At 36.7% G+C, this 22,024-nt stretch overlaps 2 protein-coding genes across 3 annotated transcripts; both read right to left on the reverse strand.

Moving 5' to 3' along the window:
* Positions 1 to 1,666: 1,666 nt before the first annotated feature.
* On the reverse strand, positions 1,667 to 14,737 carry LOC137721726 (uncharacterized). 2 transcript variants are annotated; one of them, XM_068460748.1, is made up of 11 exons: positions 14,476 to 14,737; positions 13,646 to 13,836; positions 13,480 to 13,540; positions 13,300 to 13,348; positions 6,099 to 6,153; positions 5,935 to 6,022; positions 4,949 to 5,067; positions 4,630 to 4,755; positions 4,140 to 4,233; positions 2,643 to 2,797; positions 1,667 to 2,424 (listed from the first exon to the last, which is right to left on the reverse strand). In XM_068460748.1, the coding sequence occupies exons 1-11, from the start codon at positions 14,663 to 14,665 to the stop codon at positions 2,371 to 2,373; spliced, it is 1,182 nt and encodes a 393-aa protein (XP_068316849.1). In that variant the 5' UTR covers positions 14,666 to 14,737; the 3' UTR covers positions 1,667 to 2,370. The 2 variants fall into 2 exon arrangements, 1 of the variants encoding a protein (XP_068316849.1); XR_011066708.1 differs by lacking the exon at positions 1,667 to 2,424 and having other exon boundaries at positions 2,658 to 2,797; positions 4,673 to 4,755.
* A 1,803-nt stretch (positions 14,738 to 16,540) lies between these two features.
* Positions 16,541 to 21,890, reverse strand: LOC137723685 (uncharacterized). Its single transcript, XM_068462880.1, has 11 exons — positions 21,411 to 21,890; positions 20,134 to 20,273; positions 19,333 to 19,466; positions 19,006 to 19,214; positions 18,572 to 18,850; positions 18,416 to 18,474; positions 18,138 to 18,174; positions 17,957 to 18,028; positions 17,657 to 17,807; positions 17,376 to 17,519; positions 16,541 to 17,269 (listed from the first exon to the last, which is right to left on the reverse strand). Exons 2-11 carry the CDS (start codon positions 20,258 to 20,260, stop codon positions 16,859 to 16,861), a joined length of 1,623 nt encoding a protein of 540 aa, XP_068318981.1. The 5' UTR covers positions 20,261 to 20,273; positions 21,411 to 21,890; the 3' UTR covers positions 16,541 to 16,858.
* Positions 21,891 to 22,024: the final 134 nt, after the last annotated feature.

The following is a 22,024-nucleotide window of genomic DNA, read 5'->3' on the forward strand; positions in this document are numbered from 1 at the left end:
AGATACCTCTTAAATCTTGGTTTGTTTGGTTTCTTTACAAATTGAAATGAAATAATGATTTTTGTGAAATTGAAAACTAGTTTGTTAACTACTTCTGTACTCTAGCTCGTAATTATTTTCAGTTTTTAGACCAAAAAGTGAAAGCTTCTTTGGTTTTAGTTTTCGATTTTTTTTTAACTTGAAAATTAAAAGTGATTACTAAACGAGTTTTCTATATTTTAACAAACATATACTAAAACTAAAATTTGAAAAAAAAAAAAAAAAAAAGAGTTATGAAATGGGGTGTTTCGGAGCCTTGTCAGGGCAACTCCACCATGGGGGAAAGTGCTTTAAGAAAAAGAAGAGAAAAGCAACCAAAAATAGAAAAGTTACTTGGTGAGTATATGAGTTAAGAGACTAGTAATCGTTGATTTTTAGGTTAGTATCACAGAAGTTAGGAGTTTGAACTTTTTAAAGTGAAAATGATAATATAACTTTTTTAAGTGAAAATGATAATATATATTGATTGAAGAAAGGAACAAAACCTAGTGGGAGAAAGTTTGACTTGTGTCATAAAGGATTATGCGAGTTGGACTACAATGACCAAAGCAACATACCATTTCCCTGCTCAGGGAAATTGAAAGGAGTCAGACCCCTAACTAAATGCCCCTCTTTCTTATGTTCACAAGCTAATAAAACTCAAATAAAGCATCCAAAAGAAAATGTAGAAGATCCTCGACCCACAGTCTCCACGTTAAATGACATCCCGAACTACGGTTTGAACTTAAAACTTGTGCTGGGGACCTTTTGATCAAGTTGGGTTTGGGCCTAGGTGAAAACTCCTAGCTCCCCTTATTCGTTTCCATTGAAATAATTTGAAAGAATTAGCATGTCTTAGAAAGTATTCTAGTTGAATTAATGACTCTAATTAAAGCGTGGCGTGGAAACTAAATGCTTATTAGTTTAGGGTGAGAGAAAACCTGTGCATGCTTACATACTTTTAAAAATGTTTATGTGGTTTCAAAATTTATCGGAATTTAAATATTTTTAGGTTAAAATGTTCATAAAATTAATTTAGGATAGCCTACATAATTTTTTTTTTTAAAAGTTAATTTAAAAAAAAATAGCCTTAATTCATTCTTTGATAATTTGGGGCTAAAATTTTGAGCCAGAAGAGTTGGAGTAGAAAAACTGTTTCTGGGCTAAAACCTAAATTTTCTGGGCTAAATATTTTTAGGTTTTAGGTCACCATTGGAGATGGTCTTAAGTGAGGAGGATAACCTACTCTAAGGGAAGGTTAATTGAATCAAGTCCAACACTAACGTTCTAGCCATCCACATGAGTCAAACTTGAAATCACTCACTCACAAATAAAGAAAAATATCACTCATACCACGTTACTAATTGGTTCCACTTTCCCTGTGTTAGTTAAGTCTTATCAACATCTGAAGGGATATCCCTATACCTATGGGATGGCTACACGGAAAACGATAACGATGAGAACTTGAAAAAGGAAGTTCACGAGAAGTAGTGAACAAAAGCTTGATGTCTCTCTTTATCCAACACCACCTCACAAGTCATAGGCACATTTTTTGTATGCGTCTCACTGCAAGTGTTGGAGGGATTTTGAACATGAATCTTAGTTAGGTACAAAATTATTGTATTAGCCAAAAGGATTCATTGATTGCTCAAAAAAAAAAAAAAAAAAATATTACAAATATTCTTCACACGTAACATTCTTTTCGGCGTTGCATAGTATAGACGAATTAATAATTCTATGAAAATGTCGAAGCATGCTTAAGTAGAAAACTACAGAAACAAGTGAAGAGGGTAACTAGGCAAGTAATAAAAGTGGATTCACCAGAGAAAAATACATGGAAAATAAGAACTTGTTTGGATGTGCTTTTAAAATAACTGAAAGCGTTTTTAGAGAAAATGTTTTTTGGTTCCAAAAGCACTTAAAGTTCTTTCTGCAAGAAGCATCAGTTATTTGCTTCTTTCAGGAAACACTTTATGTGATTTTCCTTACTAAGGATTGGTTCCAAAAACATTTTTATAAAAAAACGCTTTCAATCATTTTAAAAGCACATCCAAACGAGTTGTAAGACGACAACATCATCTGATCGTTGCAAGAAATCGGAAAAGGTGATGGTGATTCTGAGATATTATGTGGATGATTCCTATGGCTGGCGCAGTTACTGGAGAGATCTCGATAGCCTATCCATATGAACAATTGCTAGAATGTACTTCCAAGTGCATTGCGAATTTAGTGTGGAAAAGAAAGAGGAACAAGTTTCAAACATTCATCAAGACAGGGATCGGAGAATAGTACTTGAGAACGCGAAGCCTTGTCTGAATCAAGGATGCTAAAGGCAACATCTTAGGAACCTATTTAGTGCATCCATCTCTTTGAGTGCTCCATGTATGGCTCTAGAAATCCAATAAACTGAAATGCCACGAGGAACACAATCATTTTGTTGCTTCTCGAAAATTCAAAACTAGAAGCTTAAGCTAATGTAATGCGTTTTAAGTAAACGATACAACTGTTGTTAAGCTCATAAAAAAAAAAAATCCAACTGTATTAATTAGACACAATCTAGGGCCATGGTGAAACCTTAGATTGAGAGTACAGATAAAAACACAGTTAGAAATGGATGCAGATACCTTACTACCATCACTCGACCACCGTGCACCATATCCTTCAGCAACCCTGATTTCAAAGACGGCGGCATGTGGTTGAACAATATGCACATTTAACCAGCAACAATGTGTCATTAAACGACTGATCACATCCAATGCAAGCCTGTTTTTATTGGAATCTAAAAGGAGAAAGAAAGGTAACAAAGCCTGATCTTAATACAAAAAATACAAAAGTTTACATGTATGAATAAAACTTGGTTTCAGACACAACGAAAACGAAAAAAAGACAAGTGGGGCACAAAGCTTGTCATATTCAACCGTGGAATTAACATTTGCAATTTATTACCACAACCCAAAAACATGACAAAATATTAGGAGCTTATCGGATCATTCAATGCTTTTAAGGAGGTCGACATCAGATCTGGTATGACAGATGATAGCGTTATTCAATATTGCCCTTATCCTCAGGCCTACAATTTTATGTAAATATCTAAGAAATATGAATGATTCTTCTGTACTAATCCACAGAGCCGTATCACTACTTACAACTTTTAAAGTGTTCGTAACAGATGTATTAGCCGTTATATTTACTACTATCTATTACACAGATAATAACAGATGTGTTGACTACTATCTACCAAACACAATCTATGATAAATATAAACGAATGGAAATAATACACTTGTAAGGCTGACACAATATCAAAAAGAATCATATTGCATAAGAGTACTCTACCCGTGAAACAAATAACACTATCTTCATGTGAAAGAGTGACTTGTATTGCATTAGGATAATTTATCTGTCCCATGAGCAGGGACAGAGCTAGGATTTTTTTCTCGGGTGGGCTGTAACTCTAGGTTACATAACCTGTTAAAATCTTAATATAATGAGAAAACCTCAAAGACTCAAACATACAACAAAAGCAAGAAACAAACATGCAATGCAAATATGTACAACATAAACTACTTATAAAATCAATATAATGAGAATACTTCGAAGACTCAAACAATTGCACAAAACAAGCTCGACAAACAAAAACAACCGAGTACAATCCTCAATCACATAACCTAAATTAAGTGAAACGCGTGAAGTATTAAAGCTTCTCAACACTTACTCAGGAAGGCTGAGTTTGACTAAATCATTACAACTACTACTAATTTTTTTCCCTTCTAATATTCTCACTTAGGCTGCAGCCCAAGGCCTGCCCACAAATAAATTAGTTCAATTTTTTTCTCCATAATTATATTCATTGTGGGTCTTGTTTGATAAATATTGATGAGGTTTACACGAGATACAAATTTAGAAAAAAAGGACATATGCAAGAAAAGTTGGAGATTTGAATTTTGTAAAATGTAGTACTTATTATATTGCACCCTCTGGTTCTGATACTTAAAAGATGTATAAACATTCAGACTCAGAAGTAAATATCATAATTATATGTGTAACTCAACCCATAAAAAACAAGATGGTAATGACATCTCCAGAGTCTAGATTTAAATCAGGGCACTAAAAGTTGCTCACCGTTTCCATCTATAGTACCCCAATATTTACTGATACTCCGCTCTGCGTGTTTTGCCAGGGCCCTAGCTCCATGAGTCAATGTGCTATGTTCAACCTTTAGCCAGAAAGAACAAAGTTCATTAAGCATACAAAGATACATAAAATCAATCTCCAAAGCCTCTAGGAATAAAAGACATGCCGAAAAGAGAACCTCAAATTTTTAGTATATTTTATTCCTTTATCAATATATAATCAGACTTTGTTATGACAACCTGATCTACGTTTAATTGACAGGGTCCAATGTCTGTTGAAATATATGTAACAGAAAACACCAGAAGATTGATGCAAATACATATGCCTACATGAAAATCAACAGTCAAGCTTTCCTTTTTCTGATTTGATCATTTTAGATGTTAAAAAAGTTTACATAAGTGGTTCTGAAATGCCTACCATGCAAAGTTAAAGGGAATGCACAACACATTTTTCCAAGAAAGGATTATCAGTGTCTTACATTCAATTTATATGGCAGCATAAACGATGACAGAAGAGTAGACCTTGGAGGGGGAAGAGCCTCTGGAATAGTCCCTGTGGTATGTGCCAGACCAAGAAGGCCTTGAAGACCTCCCTTATTCAATCCCTGAATAGAACAATATACCTATCAAAACTTTCATAAGACGTAGTGAACTTTTATCAACTCAAGGCAGCTTGATTACAGAATTCCTCAATATGATGGTATCGAGCACAAGGTTTACAAGTGATCAGACTAAACTAATTTACCCTATCCACACGATGAGGTGAATGTCTAAGAATGCAGAAAGAAATACACTTACAAAGAGCATGCCAGCTAATAAATTGTAAGGCTGGAGAGGCAATTTTGAAACACTAATCGCTAGGACACCATTTGACATTTCCTTCTCCTTGGTGTAAAACTTTCTGTAAACTTGCACACCTGTAAGTAGCATGCCCTTTAGTCTTGAACAATTGTAATCAAGGCCATAAATCACTTGTTGATGATTAAAAAAAAAAAAAAATTATTAAGACATTTAGGGCCTATTTGTATTGAATGAGTTCTGGTAATGGATTTGGATTCGGAGGTCCAAATCCAAAACCTGTTGCTTGGGGCTGGTTTTAGTAATTGAATTTGGATTTTCCCCAAAGGCTTCCAGAATTCGAACAGCTAAATCTAGGATTTCAAATTATTGCGAAATCCACAGTAAGCCCTCCCTCCTTCCTTTGATCAGTGTCTCTATGATATTATGTATCAGTTAGCAAAATCCAGAAACAATAAACTTCTGACTCTTCTTCCAACACATGAATTAGTTTCGCAACTCATATTGTAAATGCAAGTGCAAGGGATATGCTAAACTTTGCACCAAACCAGTATCGCTGCCTTTTCTTCCCCCATCTTCTGCTCAAAAAATTTGGTTCTTATGCAACATTAGAACACAGAACACACGAACTAGCTCCACTTTTAACATGGTCATTTGACGGTTAATAACTTACTAGTACATGATAAATCATTACAGCATGTGAGGCAGATTGTTTAGACAGTTTTCTCATAATCAAGGACGGACAAAAAATTTTGCACAGAATCTCCCTTTTACATTCAAAAGATTATAGTTTCATGGTATTTTATAAATAGCTTTCTGAATAAGTTCCAATTCTTGTGAATACCAAGAATTGAGATACTCTCACAACAAGCGCTATCTTTTTTTGCTGTACATTGAACCTTTTTATCATGGTAGCATCTAAGATTCTAAGCTAATAAATAATAACTACAAACTGGCACAGTAGGAAATAAAATATAAGCAGCTACCTTGTTCAATGGTTTCAACTCCAGGAAGGACTTTAGATAGACCCTCAGCCTCCATCATATCAGAGAACAAAGAATAACTGTGAACATCCTGCAAATCCATTAACTCATAGCAGAGCCAAGGTGAATATATGAAACAAGAAACTAATAACAAAAAGCACAGGCACCTGAACTTCAATTAGTAGACATTTATTGAAGAGAATCGAAGATCCTGAGACAATTCTGCATCCATAGAAAATAAAAATTAAAAACATGAAAGATAAATTCATTCGATATACAAAACCCTAGTGGATGAATAACAACTATACACATTGTAACATTGATGAGATGGAAGTAAAACCCAAAATGAAGAGAAATCTAGATAAATTCTTTTCACTTAATCACACAAAGCAACAAAAGCATGGTCCATAAAATACATAAGCTCGTGCAACGTCAAAGCCAGTTCACAAGTAGCTATGAAAGCACAATATGCTGCAAGAATGAGATATTTTCTACACCAAATTAATATAAAAAAAATGCATCTAGTGAATAGAAAAAACATAAAGCTTATAGTGGACAAGAAATTAAATAAAATATACAATCCCCAAAACAAAATCAGTCACCAACAATAATCAGAGCACCACTCCATTACACCCCCCATGAAACTTTTTCGTTCGGGAGGAAACATGATTATGGTATTAAGAATGTGAAGTACAATGCAGATGGAACAGCAGTGCGAGATCCACAACCCTCATCATAGAATAAACAAGAGAGCCAAAACAAAGAATATGACGCTACAGCATCCACCCATGCCTAAAATAGAAACAGAAGACACCCAAACAACAGCCAGGACAGCTAGACAGAGAGTAGACAATCATAAAAGACAAAGAGGCCAAAGCCTACAGAGACCCAACTTTTCTCTCAAAAACTAACTTTTCCTTTCCTCCATCTTACCCAGAAAATAGCTAGCACATTATCCACATTCAAAAGCACAAAATTGTAGAAACAAGTATCTACATGAAAAGGCCGCACCCTACTCAACGATTGAGTGTCACCTAGAAACCTGAAAACAATTATAACGCAATCAAAAGGTCACTGAACAATGAACAAAGAGATGGTCAATGCTCCCAGCATCCCCATACAGTGAGATGTGGCCTCTTCAGTTGATGAACCTCACTAAGTATTCACCCTTCCACGAGTAACAATTGAAGCAAAAACTGAACCTTAGCCTTCCAAATCTACAAGGGATGGACTGAAAGTGGGAAATTGTAATCCTCAAATAAGGAGCGGCAAAAGTTAAAACCTAAGGCTTGAAGACTCAAGATGTTCCATAAATTCTAAAAGGTGTCTTGAGCTCACTCAAATTTCTGTAAATGTTCAAGGGCCAAATCCTTTGGCTTCCAAAACTAGATCTGAGAAAACCAGTCTACATAATGATATGCCTTCTAAAAGCCCTTTTCTCAGTGATATACTCTTCTGCCATCTCATATGCTACCACCACTCTGTGTATAATTTGGCTAGCTCTCACCAAAGGCACTTTAGGAAGGCAAGATTGAGTTGTCAAGAACCTCCCTAAATCTGAATGGCAGTACTTTGGCTAGAACTTTTTATAAACTAGAAACAAGGCTAATAGGTCAGTAAGCATGAATCTTCAAGGAGTCCAATTTTTGGTTATTGAGTGCATGATAATAGGGCAAATGACAAGTCATCCAATGTAGTTACTGTTAAGTAGTATGATAAAGCTAAATGTAATCAGTTATGTTAGTTACTGTAATTAGTTAAGATAGTTGAGGGTATTCTTGTAATTAGACTAAGGCAGCTAAGGCTATATATATTCACATCTGTGTAACTGATTATTCTATTCAATACAATCAGAAAACTTACAGAGGAAGTTTTCTGTTTCTATATGGTATCACGCCATTCTGCTTCCCAGCACTGATCTTCTCTTCCGCTCGACAAATCGATCGTTTCTTGATCGTTTCTCTCTGATTCTTTGCTTTTTTGTCTTTGATCTCTCTTGAATCTTGATCTCTTCAAGATATGGCTGCTCAATTTGACTCACCACCCACTGGATCGTCTTCTCCGATCATCTCTCCTTCGATCCAAAACCCTAATTCTTCCTCTAATCCCAGTCCTTTGAACTCGTATACCTCTCTTACGATTCACAACATTGGCAGTATGGTGCCGATCAAGCTGAAACGATCCAACTATCTGCCATGGCGAGCACTGTTTGCTCCCATTTTCCGCCGCTACAAACTTCTTGGTATCATTGATGGCACTGAGATCTGTCCTTTGCCCTTCTTGCCTGATCGCTCGATGAACCCTGCCTTTGAGGATTGGTATGAAAAGGATCAAAATCTTTTGATTTGGCTTAATTCTACCCTCTCCGAAGAAATCATTCTGTTCACAGTTGGTGTTTCTTCTTCTCGCGAGCTCTGGGTAAAGCTTGAACAGCGCTTTGGTGGTGTTTCGGAGGCTCATATTCACCAATTGCGATCGCGGCTCCAATCAATTCAGAAAGGCTCTTAATCCATCTCTGATTATCTGCAACAAATCAAGGAAATTGCTGATTCCTTGCAAGCTGCTGGTGCCTCAGTGTCCGATCGTGACCTAATTGCTGTTTACACTTCATGGATTGCCTAATGACTTCGAATCCTTTATTGATTCAATTATGTTGCGGTTATCTTCTACCTCCCTTGATGAGCTCCATGGTCTCTTACTCACCAAAGAGTTATCTATGGCTCGCCGCCGGCCTATTATTCCTTCTTCTACTACTGAGCCTTTTCAAGCTTTTTCTGTCCACTCTCAACCTCCCCTGCTTCCTACTCCATATGCTTTTGCTGCTCAACATCAACCTCTTCACTCTGCTTCTCGGTTTAACTCCAACCGTGGTAAGCCATCTCGAGGTAACTTCTCTTCTAATCGCAACAGTCGCAATTTTCACAATTCTCGTGGTACTTTTTCTACAAATCGTGGCAATCGCAATTATCAAGGATCTCGCCACTTTCAAGGTTCTTCCACCTTCAAAGTTCCGTGTCAGATCTGTGGTTCTACAAGTCATGAGGCACTTGACTGCTTTGATCGTATGAATCCGGACATCTGTGGTCGAATCCCTCCAGCCAAACTTGCTGCTATGTGTGCGCATAATTCAGTCAAACCATCTCAGCCTTGGTTAATTGACTCTGGTGCCACTTCCCACATCACCAATGATGTAGCCAATATTTCTTCTCCTACTCCCTACACTGGAGAGGACAAAGTCTACATTGGCGATGGTAAAGGATTGTCTATTCATCATATTGGTTCATCATCTCTGCACACTCCCCATAATTCCTTTAAACTGAGCAATGTTTTACATGTTCCTTTTATGAAACACAATCTCCTATCTGCTTATCAGTTTCTTAAGGATAATAACTGTTCATTGACTCTTGACCCTTATGGATCCATTGTCAAGGATCGCATTTCGGGGAAGATGCTTTTGCACGGCCCTGTTAGGGATGGTTTCTATCCTCTCCAAGGTTCCACCAGTCTCCATCCATCTCCCTCAGCTCTTCTCAGCATCAAAGCACCTGTCACACTATGGCACAAGCACCTTGGCCATCCTTCCTCCTCCATTTTCCGAAGGGTTATATCTACTAATAATCTTGCACTACAAGGCAAGAAGAGTGTTGATTTTTTCTGCTCAGACTGTGCACTTGCCAAGAACCACAAGCTTCCTTTTGGAGTGGCTTCTTCATCAACAACTCAAAGTCTCCAACTTCTGCATTGTGATCTATGGGGCCCTGCCTCTGTTACATCTAATAGTGGTTTCAAGTATTACCTACTTCTTGTTGATGACTTTAGCAAATATAGTTGGTTTTTTCCATTGAAGTCCAAATCTGATGTATTTTCTACATTTGTTACTTTCAAAAGCTATGTAGAAAACTTTAGTGGCAATAAAATCAAGATTCTGCGCTCAGATTCAGGGGGTGAATTCACCAGTCACTCCCTTGCTTCTTTTCTTCGAACACATGGCATATTACATCAATTTAGTTGTCCACATACTCCTGAACAAAATGGTTGTGCAGAGAGGAAGCATCGCCATCTTGTTGAGACAGCTCGAACATTACTTGTTGCCTCTCATGTTCCTCAAGTTTTTTGGGTTAAAGCCTTCTCCACCGCCATATATCTTATTAATAGGCTTCCTATTTCTGGTCTTACACAGTCTCCTTGGGAACTTCTCTTCAAGCAACATCCAGATTACTCTAAACTGAAAGTTTTTGGCTGTCAATGTTATCCCTGGCTTAAGCCTTACATTCCTAGCAAACTGGATGCTAAAAGCAAAAGTTGTGTGTTTTTGGGGTATAGTCTACAACATAAAGGCTATAGGTGTCTTGATCCCGTGACCAACAGGATCTACATATCTCGACATGTTGTGTTTGATGAACATTCTTATCCATTCAAGTCCCTGCTGAGTCACAGTTCAACTTCAGAGACTTCCTCTTCAGCCTATTCTCCATCCTTGGATCTTCACTTCCGCCACTATGTCTCAAGTTCTCCTACACCTAGTACCTCTTCAGAATCATCATGTCCTTCTAGTTCTGCCCCTCCACCTCCACCTCCACCTCCACCTCCACCTCCACCTCCACCTCAGCTCTCACCTCCACCTGAAGTTCCTTCATGCACTCGGTCAGTGGATCATTCTTCTAGTTCTCCCAGTTCTTCCAGTTCTGTCTCTCTCAGTAATTCCTCTCTTTTGCCTCTTCAGCCAAGTCATCCACCATTTTCTGGGAATACACATCCTATGATTACAAGATCTAAGGCTGGAATATACAAGTCTCGAGCTTATTCAGCAACCAAACATCCACTTCCTGTTGATCTTGACCTTGTCCCTAATACTTATCTGCAAGCATCAAAGCATGCTCACTGGAGAGCTGTCATGCAAGCTGAATATAATGCTTTAATCTCCACAGGAACCTGGTCTCTTGTTCCTCCTCATCCTTCTCAAAATGTAGTTGGTTGTAAATGGGTTTTCCGGGTTAAGAAACATCCTAATGGCACTCTTGACAAACACAAAGCCCGCTTGGTGGCAAATGGATTTCATCAGCAAGAAGGGGTTGATTTTCAAGAAACCTTCAGTCCTGTTGCTAAACCAGTTACCATTCGAATTCTTTTTGCACTTGCTGTCCAATATAATTGGTTCTTGAATCAGTTAGACATTAGCAATGCCTTTCTTCATGGTGACTTAAAGGAGGTGTTTACATGCAACAACCCCCAGGTTTTATTGATTCCAATTCTTCCCATTTTGTTTGCAAGCTGAAGAAATCCTTATATGGTCTTAAACAAGCTCCTCGAGCTTGGTTTGATAAGTTGTTTCACGCCCTTCATACCCTTGGGTTTCACCAATCCCAATCTGATGCTTCTTTGTTTGTCCTTCATGGTCCTCAGTTAGTCATTGTTCTTGTTTATGTGGATGATATCCTAGTCACTGGCCCCCATTCTCAACTCTGTCAACATTTTATCCAGCAACTTAGTAATCTGTTTCCAGTGAAAGATCTTGGTCCTTTACACTATTTCTTGGGATTGGAAGTTCACAGGTCTTCCAATGGCCTCTTTCTTCATCAGACTAAGTACTTACTTGATCTCCTCAAGAAAACAAATATGGAAGGTGCCAAACCTTGTTGCACTCCTCTCGGGTCTCAGAAGCTGGACCACAGTGGGCCTCTCTTATCCAATCCCACTGAATATCGTTTCATAGTTGGTGGACTACAATATCTCACTTGGACTCGACCGGATCTTGCATTTGCTGTTAATCAGATATGTCAGTTTATGCATGCTCCAAGAGAACAACACCTTCAAGCAGCAAAAAGGGTTCTCAGATTTCTTAAAGGTTCTCTGTCTCATGGGTTATGGTTTACTAAAGGTACCCTCTCCCTTTCAGCTTACTCTGATGTTGATTGGGCTGGCTGCACTTTTGACAGGCGGTCTACTAGTGGATATTGTGTTTTTCTTGGCTTTAATCTCATCAGCTGGAGTGCAAAGAAACAAAGCACTGTTGCTCGTTCCTCTACAGAAGCTGAATATCGTTCTTTAGCTCATACTGCAACAGAACTCACTTGGGTTTGCAAAATTCTCAAAGATCTTCATTTCCCTCTTCCTACTCTACCTACCCTATGGTGTGATAATATTTCTGCAATCTCTTTAGCCTCTAATCCTATTTTTCATGCTCGAACCAAGCATGTTGAGATTGACTATCACTATATCCGGGAGTTGGTTCTTGCAAATCTCATCAAAGTTCAATATGTTTGTAGTGAAGACCAATTGGCTGATCTTCACACCAAATCTTTGTCCAAGAACAGGTTCTCTTTTCTCTGTTCCAAGCTTCCAATTGGAATCCTCACTGATTCCTCCTTTAGCTTGAGGGGGTGTAATAGGGCAAATGACAAGTCATCCAATGTAGTTACTGTTAAGTAGTATGATAAAGCTAAATGTAATCAGTTATGTTAGTTACTGTAATTAGTTAAGATAGTTGAGGGTATTCTTGTAATTAGACTAAGGCAGCTAAGGCTATATATATTCACATCTGTGTAACTGATTATTCTATTCAATACAATCAGAAAACTTACAGAGGAAGTTTTCTGTTTCTATACATGACTGTTGCATTTGCAATCCCAAAGATGAAACCGCTATGACACCACCGTACCCACGTGAACCAAATCTAATGAAAATTCCCTGTTTGCTAATCGTGAAACTGAGACAACTCTTGTATCCCAAGCTACTGTTGTCACTCCAGACCTACCTTAAGAGGGAAGGAACACCCAATCCTTGAAATCTTGAACCTTTCACTCTACCAATTATTCTCCTGTCTATGTTTTCTTTTTTTCAGTTCCTGGAGCAAAACAGTGGCAAGAGCTGCTTTGAAACACATCACTGGGGTCTGATTTGAAACACATCCCTGCAAGAGATGGAGGACCCGAATTTATACCTATGTTTATCTTGTATATGCATTGTCTTTGTGGTGTTACATGGTTTTTACACAATTCAAAATCTTGTCTTAGGGCTTTCATCGAATAAGTTGATGGGTGTGAAAGTTCATTTTAGATTGAACCTCCAGTTAAAGACTCTTCATCACTTTTACTTAATGCAAATTACACACACCATTAACAGATAATGTGAAATGTGTGTACAAAATTCATGGAAAAAGAACATAGCAATGCGTATAAGTAACTAATTAAATAAGACTCTTGGTTATCATATTAGACACCAAAACCCATGCCAGTCAATTGAGTTTAGAGAATGAACTTCAATTGGAAACAAGAAATTGTATGGTACTTTAAACTGAAAATACAGATAAAAATATACCAATAAGCCTGCACAGAAACCGGTATATGCATAAAACTTGAATGGTCATACCTACAGTAGTCACCAATAGCACACCTTCCTTCAATTGTTTTGAGGCCATCTACAGGCAACGTCAATTAAGTTGATAGAATAAGCTTCAATTCATAGAGGATGTTTTATCATCCTATTTAAAATGAAAATTATAAATCTCGTCATGTGCCTGCAAACAGTGAATTTTATAGAAATAACTACCTTTAAGCTGTGAAAAGAAAGGCTCCTGAACATGAAGCTCAAAGTCAACAGCCTTTAACATCTGGTGACAGGCAACAAGTTTTTCTTCACTAATTAATCAAGCTGCTCTTAAAACTGAAAACATCAATAAAAACAAGCAAAACCGAAAAGGCCAATTGTACTCTACATTAAATAATTCAGATCCCTTCTCTGATATCAGCTTCTGCCATCCATTTTCTTCTTCTTTCAAGGAACTTTCCTGAACATCCGAGGCCACATTGTGACGTGTGCCAAGAAAGGTGCCAGAAATTATGGATTCGTGCAAAGCCAATGCCAGACACTTGTATAAAGGATACGGTGGAATCCCTTGAAAACAATCTGCAAACAATTGCCATATTTGAACACAATACAATCAAGTAGACCCATGAATATAATTCAGATCAAAAGTCAACCTAGACATCATGCATTGCAAATATACGTTTATGGTTCTCCGCTTACATTTGCTAGTACCATGTTGCCAAATCATCATTATGACTAGTTACAACAGTTTTGATTAGTTTGGATATCTGTCAAGATTAGTTAGTTAAAACTTAAATATGATTAGTCATCCGTCAATGTATAAATAGCCGAAGTTTATCGTAGTTGTAATTTAGTTCAGATCAATTGAATGAAATCAGTTCTTCATTTCTTCTTTGTGTTATGCTTCCTTAAGAAACCCTAGAATTTTCTTCTCTTCGATTCTTGCTGTGAGTAAAGCTAATTTTAAGGATTATGACGGATTTCATGGCTTCGATATCAGCATACATGTGTGTGTGTGTATACATATATACACACAGTTGTTAGTCATACACATACATATGCATGAATACACACACATTGGGCAAGTTCTCTGTTTGGTAGATAGGAAAAAATTTGAAAATTCAAAAATTCGAGAAAATAAACACATAAAATTTTGGCTAGAAATTGTTGGAAAGCAACGGAAACAAAAATAAAATAGAAAAGGATGAATTGATATACCTGTAGTATCGGAGAGGGAAGGGGGGAAGAGGTCGTCGTTTGGTTCGGGTTCGGGTTCGGGTTGGAGTAGTTGAGAGCAGAAGTCCTTGGGCAACCCTAGATCGAATTCTAGGGTTCCATTTACGAAAGATTGGAGAGTGAAGTTAAGGAGCTCTTCGAGAGTGTCTGCCAGGTTTACCCGTTCTGCCATTTTCTTGCTCAGCTTTCGGATTCTTCTCCCAGTTTTCTTCCTAGCGCCTTTTCTTCCCCCTTTTACCAGCCAAATAAATCAAAGACACGTGGTTGGCGCCAAACTACTATTTTGGTTTTAACCTCTTGCACACTCTGATTATCGTTACGTGTTTTCGTTTGATTTATTATATTCGACGGTCAAAAAATAATAATAATAATGTGTATGAGAAGTTAAAATATGTGTAAAAATTATCTCCTTTTATTTATGAGTTCATTAGGAAAACTACCTCAGTTCTAAGAGTGATTTTAAATTGATCTGAACATGCATTTTAAAAATTTGACATTAATTAGGTCATCAACGTGAATGAATAAATAAACTAAACAAAGTCTTTCTAACCGACAGAAGCAGTCGTTGTAACGGATGTATGATATTGAAATAAAAGAATAAGTAATATATAATATTGAAATGTTTTTAAAATATTGTATGAGGTTGCAATTGAACACAAACCTAAAGGTGAAAATATATTTTACCCTTAAATATTTGAAATTCAAATTTATGTAACTGATGCATTAGTTATAAGACCAACTCCAACTCTTGGAGTAAGTCTCAAATTTTCCCTTATATTCCCCCATTTCATCCCGACGCTTGTGCTAGAATGGGGTTAAGTGTTGGAACTAAAAGAAAAAAAAAACCCAAATTCCGGCCAAAATTTAGGCCAAACTCAGTGATGGAGCCCACATATGAAAGTGAAAAATAACAATTGAAACACCCATGCCAGGCAAGGACACGCGCCTGCGCCAAGCCCAGCAGGTCTGCCGGCATCACCCATGTGGGCTTGTCGCCCACTAGTCCCATGCAATAATGAGCCTAACGGCTCTATTTCTGATTGGGCGGTCAATTTTAAATGGGCCGTTGGTTGATCCAACGGTCCACGTTCAAACTTTTTTTTTTTAGTTTTATATTTATATATGTATTGAATCTAACGACTAAGATCGAATATAATCAAATCTAACTGTAAAAAAAATAATAATAATCTAACTGTCCAAATTTAAATCCAACGGCTAAAATAATTAAAAAAATTATTTAACTCAAAATTCACCCAAAAATCTATATATCTCTATCCTATGTTTCATATTCTTCCATAGTGTTTTATGTGTCAATTTAGTGATTTTTCAATATTTATCGGAATTTAAATATTTTTAGGTTAAAATGTTCATAAAATTAATTTAGGATAGTCTACATAATTTTTTTTTAAGTTAATTAAAAAAATAGCTTAAATTCATTCTTTAATAATATGGGGTTAAAATTTTAGGTCAGAAAGGTTGAAGCAAAAAAGTTGTTTTTGTATCAAAATCTAAATTTTCTGAGCTAAAAATTTTAGGTTTCAACCTAATGATTGGAGATGTTCCAAGAAATTCAAATATTTTCTATCTTTTACCACAAACATGATTGGACTCACTTCAAAAGTAGTCTATGATTTTGAACCTCGATCTAAAAATCCGATTTAGCTTTTAAGTGCACTCTCAAGTCTCAACTAGTATAACTTCAAGTCCCCACAAGCAATACTTTCACACACAAAGAAAATAATAACGTATAAAGTTGACTAGAATGAAGTAAATATCTCTTGCACTACAAGTTTCCATACTTTGGAGGCAAGTTAACAACTACACGCTAGTCCAGAGCCGTAGATTACAAGCTCAACTCCAAGTTTTGGGGTCCATCTGTGGTTTTATGCATATAGCTGTTGAACGTATGTGTGTTAGATGGTTAATGAATGAAATAATTGTGAACCACTGTTTTGTGTACCAAATTACATTCGAATAAATTTAAGGTTCCATTATAAAATCAATGACAACATAGAAAGTTACCCAATTTACTTATAAGCTAACATGAAGCACGTGGTCGTTGGACTTCATATGTGGGACAACCTGCTTTGATACCATGAAAAAAGTTGAGGTTCCACCATACGACCAATTGGCAATATGCAGAGTAATCCAGCTTACTTATAAGCCTATGCAAGTCTCTCATCCCATCAATGTAAGATTTACTTTCAACAGTATTCCCTCATTCAAATATTCTCTCTTGTTTTTTTCCATTTATATCAGCGTATGTACATGTACAATTTTGTATCTCTATAGTCTATGTATAAGAACTCCGATGGAACTCGCTTGCGCTTATCATTCCATATATCTGAGAATTGGTTGCTATATTCTATGCTAAGCTAGGATTTGGGTTGTCCTTAACGGCAGTAGCGGCGCCCAACTCCATCACATTTTCTGTTGCAGACACAGAACCATCTGCAGAATGGTGGTTTCGTTCATGATTGGCTTGTATTATCCATAACAGAACCAACAACACCATTAGTGTTGCAAGAAAGGCCATTGCTGCCCAAACCATCTTAGCGTATCGCTTCAACGGTTTGCAGTGTTTGACAAGGATTTCAGAAAATGCATCCTTCACTGTCTGACATTCTACTAGGCTTTCCATTCCTGGGTATGAATTTAGTATACCTTGTATTGAACTTGTGTAGAGTTCCACCAGTTTGTAAGCGCTGTCCGATATAACTGTTCCATTCTCGCAGGTTCCACTGTTGGCGTCTGAACAAGTAGCTACTCTCAAGACCTTCGGAAATTAAATACAGATGATCGAGGGTTAGACAGTGATAAGTACCCAACATGTTAAAGCATAAGAGCCTTGGTCAAATTCATAAAACTTGTATTGAGCATACCTCTGGGATGTCTCCTATTGGAACGGAATTATTTGGACATTTTTGTGGTTGGTATTTGTATTCTGGTGGTTCTGAGAAGGGATTGCAGACATATTCTATATTCTGAGATGATGTTTCCTGTAGAGATGATATGTTTGCATTTACCTGGAGATTTACCAAAGGTATAAAATTTCAGATTTGCAAGCATTTTTATGTTGAATGCAGTCGACAAATTAATTTAGATTGCTAAACCAAAAGACATTAATCACTCTGCTAAACCGAAAAACATTAATCTCTCTTACCTCATTAACAAGTCTATAGATCCCGGCACCAACATCATTTAGAAGCGATTTTGCTGAGACCAATTCATCGCAGGGGAGGATTGAGCTCAAGCTGTTGTTGTTCGGATTTTGTTGGAAACTTTCGAGAGCTGTGCATGTATCGTTTGAGAACCTGAAATCGAACAAACGGTTTTCAATTAACATTCCTAAACCTTTTGTTGTATATTGTTTCTTGTGTTTTCATTTACGGAGTCCTATCAAATGTTCTTTAAGAATATACATGTATAGAACACTTAAGGAAAGGAAAAGAGCTACACATACTCTGCCAAGAAGAAATACAGCCCAAAAAATACCCAGAAAAGAGTAGTTAACAACCAGCATAGTATAATGAGCCTGCAGTAGACAGAGAAAAAACAGTGTGTTAGGATTTATATCGTTCTAAATTGTTTCATAACTAATTTAGTACCTGTACAAATCAATTTAGTAAATTTTTTACACTTACAGTTGAACTAGCCGTCGTAACTTCAAAACTCCAGACACTGCAACAGGGAGAATTACAGCTTCAGCAATAATTACAGTTGAAATGATATACAGGAATTCCGGCAGTTTTAATAGCGACTACTGGACATATCCGATTCTTAAAAGGCTTATATTGCCTTGATCGTCTTCATGGAATCGACCTAATGTGTGGTCCTGATTCACAGTCTAACAATAAAAAATTTACGAAGAACTAGTAAAGCAGATGATAAAATGAATCTTGCAAACAACTCAAATACCCACCTGACAGAGCAATCACTGCAACCAGGCCCAAGGAAATAGGCACTGTTGTTACAATATACCTGCAGGCGCAAATATATCACATTATTATTAACATCCAATGAAGGGAGTCAATTGTTACTTGAGACTTGGGAGGGAACTGAAAGTAGAAAGACTTACACTATCTTGAGACCCTTGTCAATCAAACGCCGGTTCTTCCTAGCCTGCCTTTCTATATCTGCAGCTGCAGTATCAAGCTTTTGGGATGTGGAGGTGAGGAAGCTCGAAACCTCAGTGTTTCCAGTTGAATCAAAGTTGTTGCTCATTTCTTTCATGGCTCCTGTTGTGTTGTACACGGTACCTGATGCTTCATTTGCAGTAGTTATGATAATGTCCACCACTGATTTTGCTTGTGAATGAAATCTCGCGTTGCCCCCTAAAACTAATCCGAATGCAACTCTGCACGCATGGATGATAAAGGAACTAGTATCATGAAATTATATATTTGGAAGTCATTGGAGAAACTTGTTTCCATTTAGAAAAATACAGAATTTGTGTGCAAAATTAGATTTACGTGTTTTAAATTCGGTGCTAGAGTTGGACTGACTACTTACATTGCAAAGATGGTGAAGAATATGGCGAGGAAAATGTGCCATTGCCAGAGGTAACACTGCTTATGACAAAGTAATCTTTTCTTTAGCTTTCCACTCTTCCTATTTTTACAACAAAGTTTGGTTGCTAATAGGAAGCATCCATATAAAATTCCACACAAAAGCCACAGCATCCCAAGTGCATATCCATGAATTCCAGTAAATATCGTTGACTGCATAAACACCATCAAAGTTAGTTACTTTTGGATCAAATTTGAATTCGAAGCAATGGATGTGTATGCGAGCGCAGGCGAAGAGAGTGAGAGAGAGGGAGGAAGAGGAAGGGCTTACACTCCAGTAGTGCTTGTTGGTAATGTTGTATCCTCCTCTATATTTTTTCAAATCATCTAAAGGATCCACCCTTACAGTATCATCTGACTGTGTCAAGGGCTCTGAATCATTGTTTGCCTGAAGCAAATTGCTCCCTGGAAACGAGAATTTAGGTAGTTAGAATTGAATCCCATTCCACTCCCTCAGTAATCATGTTTGGGAATTAATGCACTACTTAAGCAATACTAATCTATCTATGCTTCTATCCATATTAAGAATCTGTGATTTTCTCGACATTTTTCATCCTCAATATTGCAGTGGTGGAAAGTAATCATGCTTATATACTCTAGTGTAGGTTCGATCCACACCGGTCTTCCTCTCTCTTAATATTAATAATTTAACTCACTAACATAATTATTTTAGAAAAATAAAAAGAATCTATGGTTTTTTTTTTTCATGACTTAAATTTTTTACTGTGTTTGACTTGCTTTTTCTTTATTTAAATTTTTTTGAAACTTTGAATTGGAGAGCATTTAGAAGTGTTTCCAAGATTGGAATCATAATAGGAATACCTTTTGGAATTTTTTTTTCGAACATAGTATTTCGGGTGTAATGACAAAAGCTCTTAATTAACCAGCTAAAAGATAAAAATAAATAAAAAAGACGTGTGTTTCCATGGCAGGCCGTGTTACCAGCAACAGTGTATACAAACACTTAAGTGCTTTTATCTTACGTGACAAATGGGGAAGAAATAATGACGCATAAATTGTACAGCACCAAGATGCAGGAAAGTTCACTACGGGTATATGCCATGCAACTCACCTGGTACTTGTGGTGGGGGTGCAAAGTTGGTCGACCCAGTAGACTGTCCTTGTATTTCTGTGATCATCCTCAAGGATAAAATCAGCATCATGGAAACAACTAACGATGTGCTATATGTGGAAGCCATCTGTAACCTTAACCTGCCCAAGTAAGTAATAGATCGATGCTCTGATTAGCAAGATGATCACAATTCTTTTGCAGAGAGAGGGAGAGGGAGAGAGAAAGGAATGACAATTTGAATGATTTTCATGCTTTAGTATTGGATTAGTTGTGGTTAATTTATATTAGGTGGTGTCATTCACATATCCGTTTTACCTTTAAAAAAAAAAAAAAAAAAGGAAAAGAAGAGAGTGCGTGGATAGCATCACACTTTATATTTGAGCAAAAGAGTTGCAAAAGGAAACTAAATTCTCAAAAGAAGCATGTATTTTGGGATTTGCATGAATTTAATACTAATTACATTTCCGTCTTCTACAAAATAGACTAATAATGTATCCATTCAAATTAGTTTTTATCAGATTTTTTATTAATTTTGTGTTGGATTTGTTTAACCACTACAATATGCTGATGCATGTATATACACGTTTACGTACTTAGAATGTATATGCAATTTCTTCTTCACAAAATAAAGAACAATATTAATTAATGGAATTGTTATTGGCACTCTAAATTTCTCATTCTACACCCCAAATTTTCTATATTTAAAAAAAAAAAACATTTGTAGAGAGTGTAAAATAAAATTTTTAAAGTACCGATAACACTTCTCTTAATTAATTTAGGCAGCAAAATTTTGATCAAGAATGCCTCGTAGGGGCGCACGGCCCACTAGGAATGGGTAGCAAACAAAAAAAAAAATTGATCAAGAATATAGGAAATAGGTAAAGTGCGTATTAGTTAACAAATTACTTTGTAACGAAGAAAAGAGATGGTGTTTTACTGCAGAAGCAGAAAACAATATTGTCTATATATATATATACTCTGGTGCTGGTTCAATTGCCACCAATATCTCTCCTTTAACAATTAACTATTTAACTCGTTAATGCTATCGTTAGTAAGAAAACAAAAAGAAAAAAAAAACGATGAAGTTCAATGAATTGTTTGTAAAAAAACGAAAGATATGTTGAAGTTCAATGAACGGCAGGAAATTTAGGGAAGAAAAAAAAGTTAACAATATTTCCCGGAAAAGAGGTCGGTGTGGATTAATTTACGAAAACAAAACCATTAACGTGCGGTAGAAATAAAGGAAAACTCGTTTTAATTTAATTCCACGAAGTTACCTGAAATTTAGAGATGAAAAATGGCAGGTTTCTCAACGTTGAATGAATACAGATCAGTTGCTTCCAATTCTTCTTCAATGGCTTCTTCTTTGCAAAGGCTTCGTCTTCGCAAATTGATCACTAATTGCCTTAAATAACTCAACCAAATGACTAAATAACTTCAAATCTCTCTCTCTCTCTCTTCGAAGTGATCGATCAGCCATCTGTCTCTTTCAAAAACATCAGATATTATTTGATGAATTTGTGAACGTGTAGTTATCTAGAAACTGAGACTCTTCAAATGCTTGCATGTCTTGGCGTCCTTCTCTCCGTCAGAGTGTTAAGGGACAAAACAAAGTCACGACCCTCAACTGAATAATCTTTTTCTTAATTTTCAAACTCGCAGAAGAAAAGGCTGCTGCTCCAGAGCCTCCTGATTAAATTGGTAATTAAATAAGAGAGAGATGGAGAATACATGAAGGCTAACGAAACCGTGTCAAACACTATATACTTGTTTCGTCTGCAGATGTCATCATATTGCTAGAGAGAGAGAGAGAGAGAGAGAGATTTGGTTTGGTTTTTCCAGCTTAACCCATTTCTGACGTTCAACTACTTCATAACTAGGTTCATACATA

Source organism: Pyrus communis, chromosome 17, assembly GCF_963583255.1.
Source record: "Pyrus communis chromosome 17, drPyrComm1.1, whole genome shotgun sequence".
NCBI lineage: Eukaryota > Viridiplantae > Streptophyta > Magnoliopsida > Rosales > Rosaceae > Pyrus > Pyrus communis.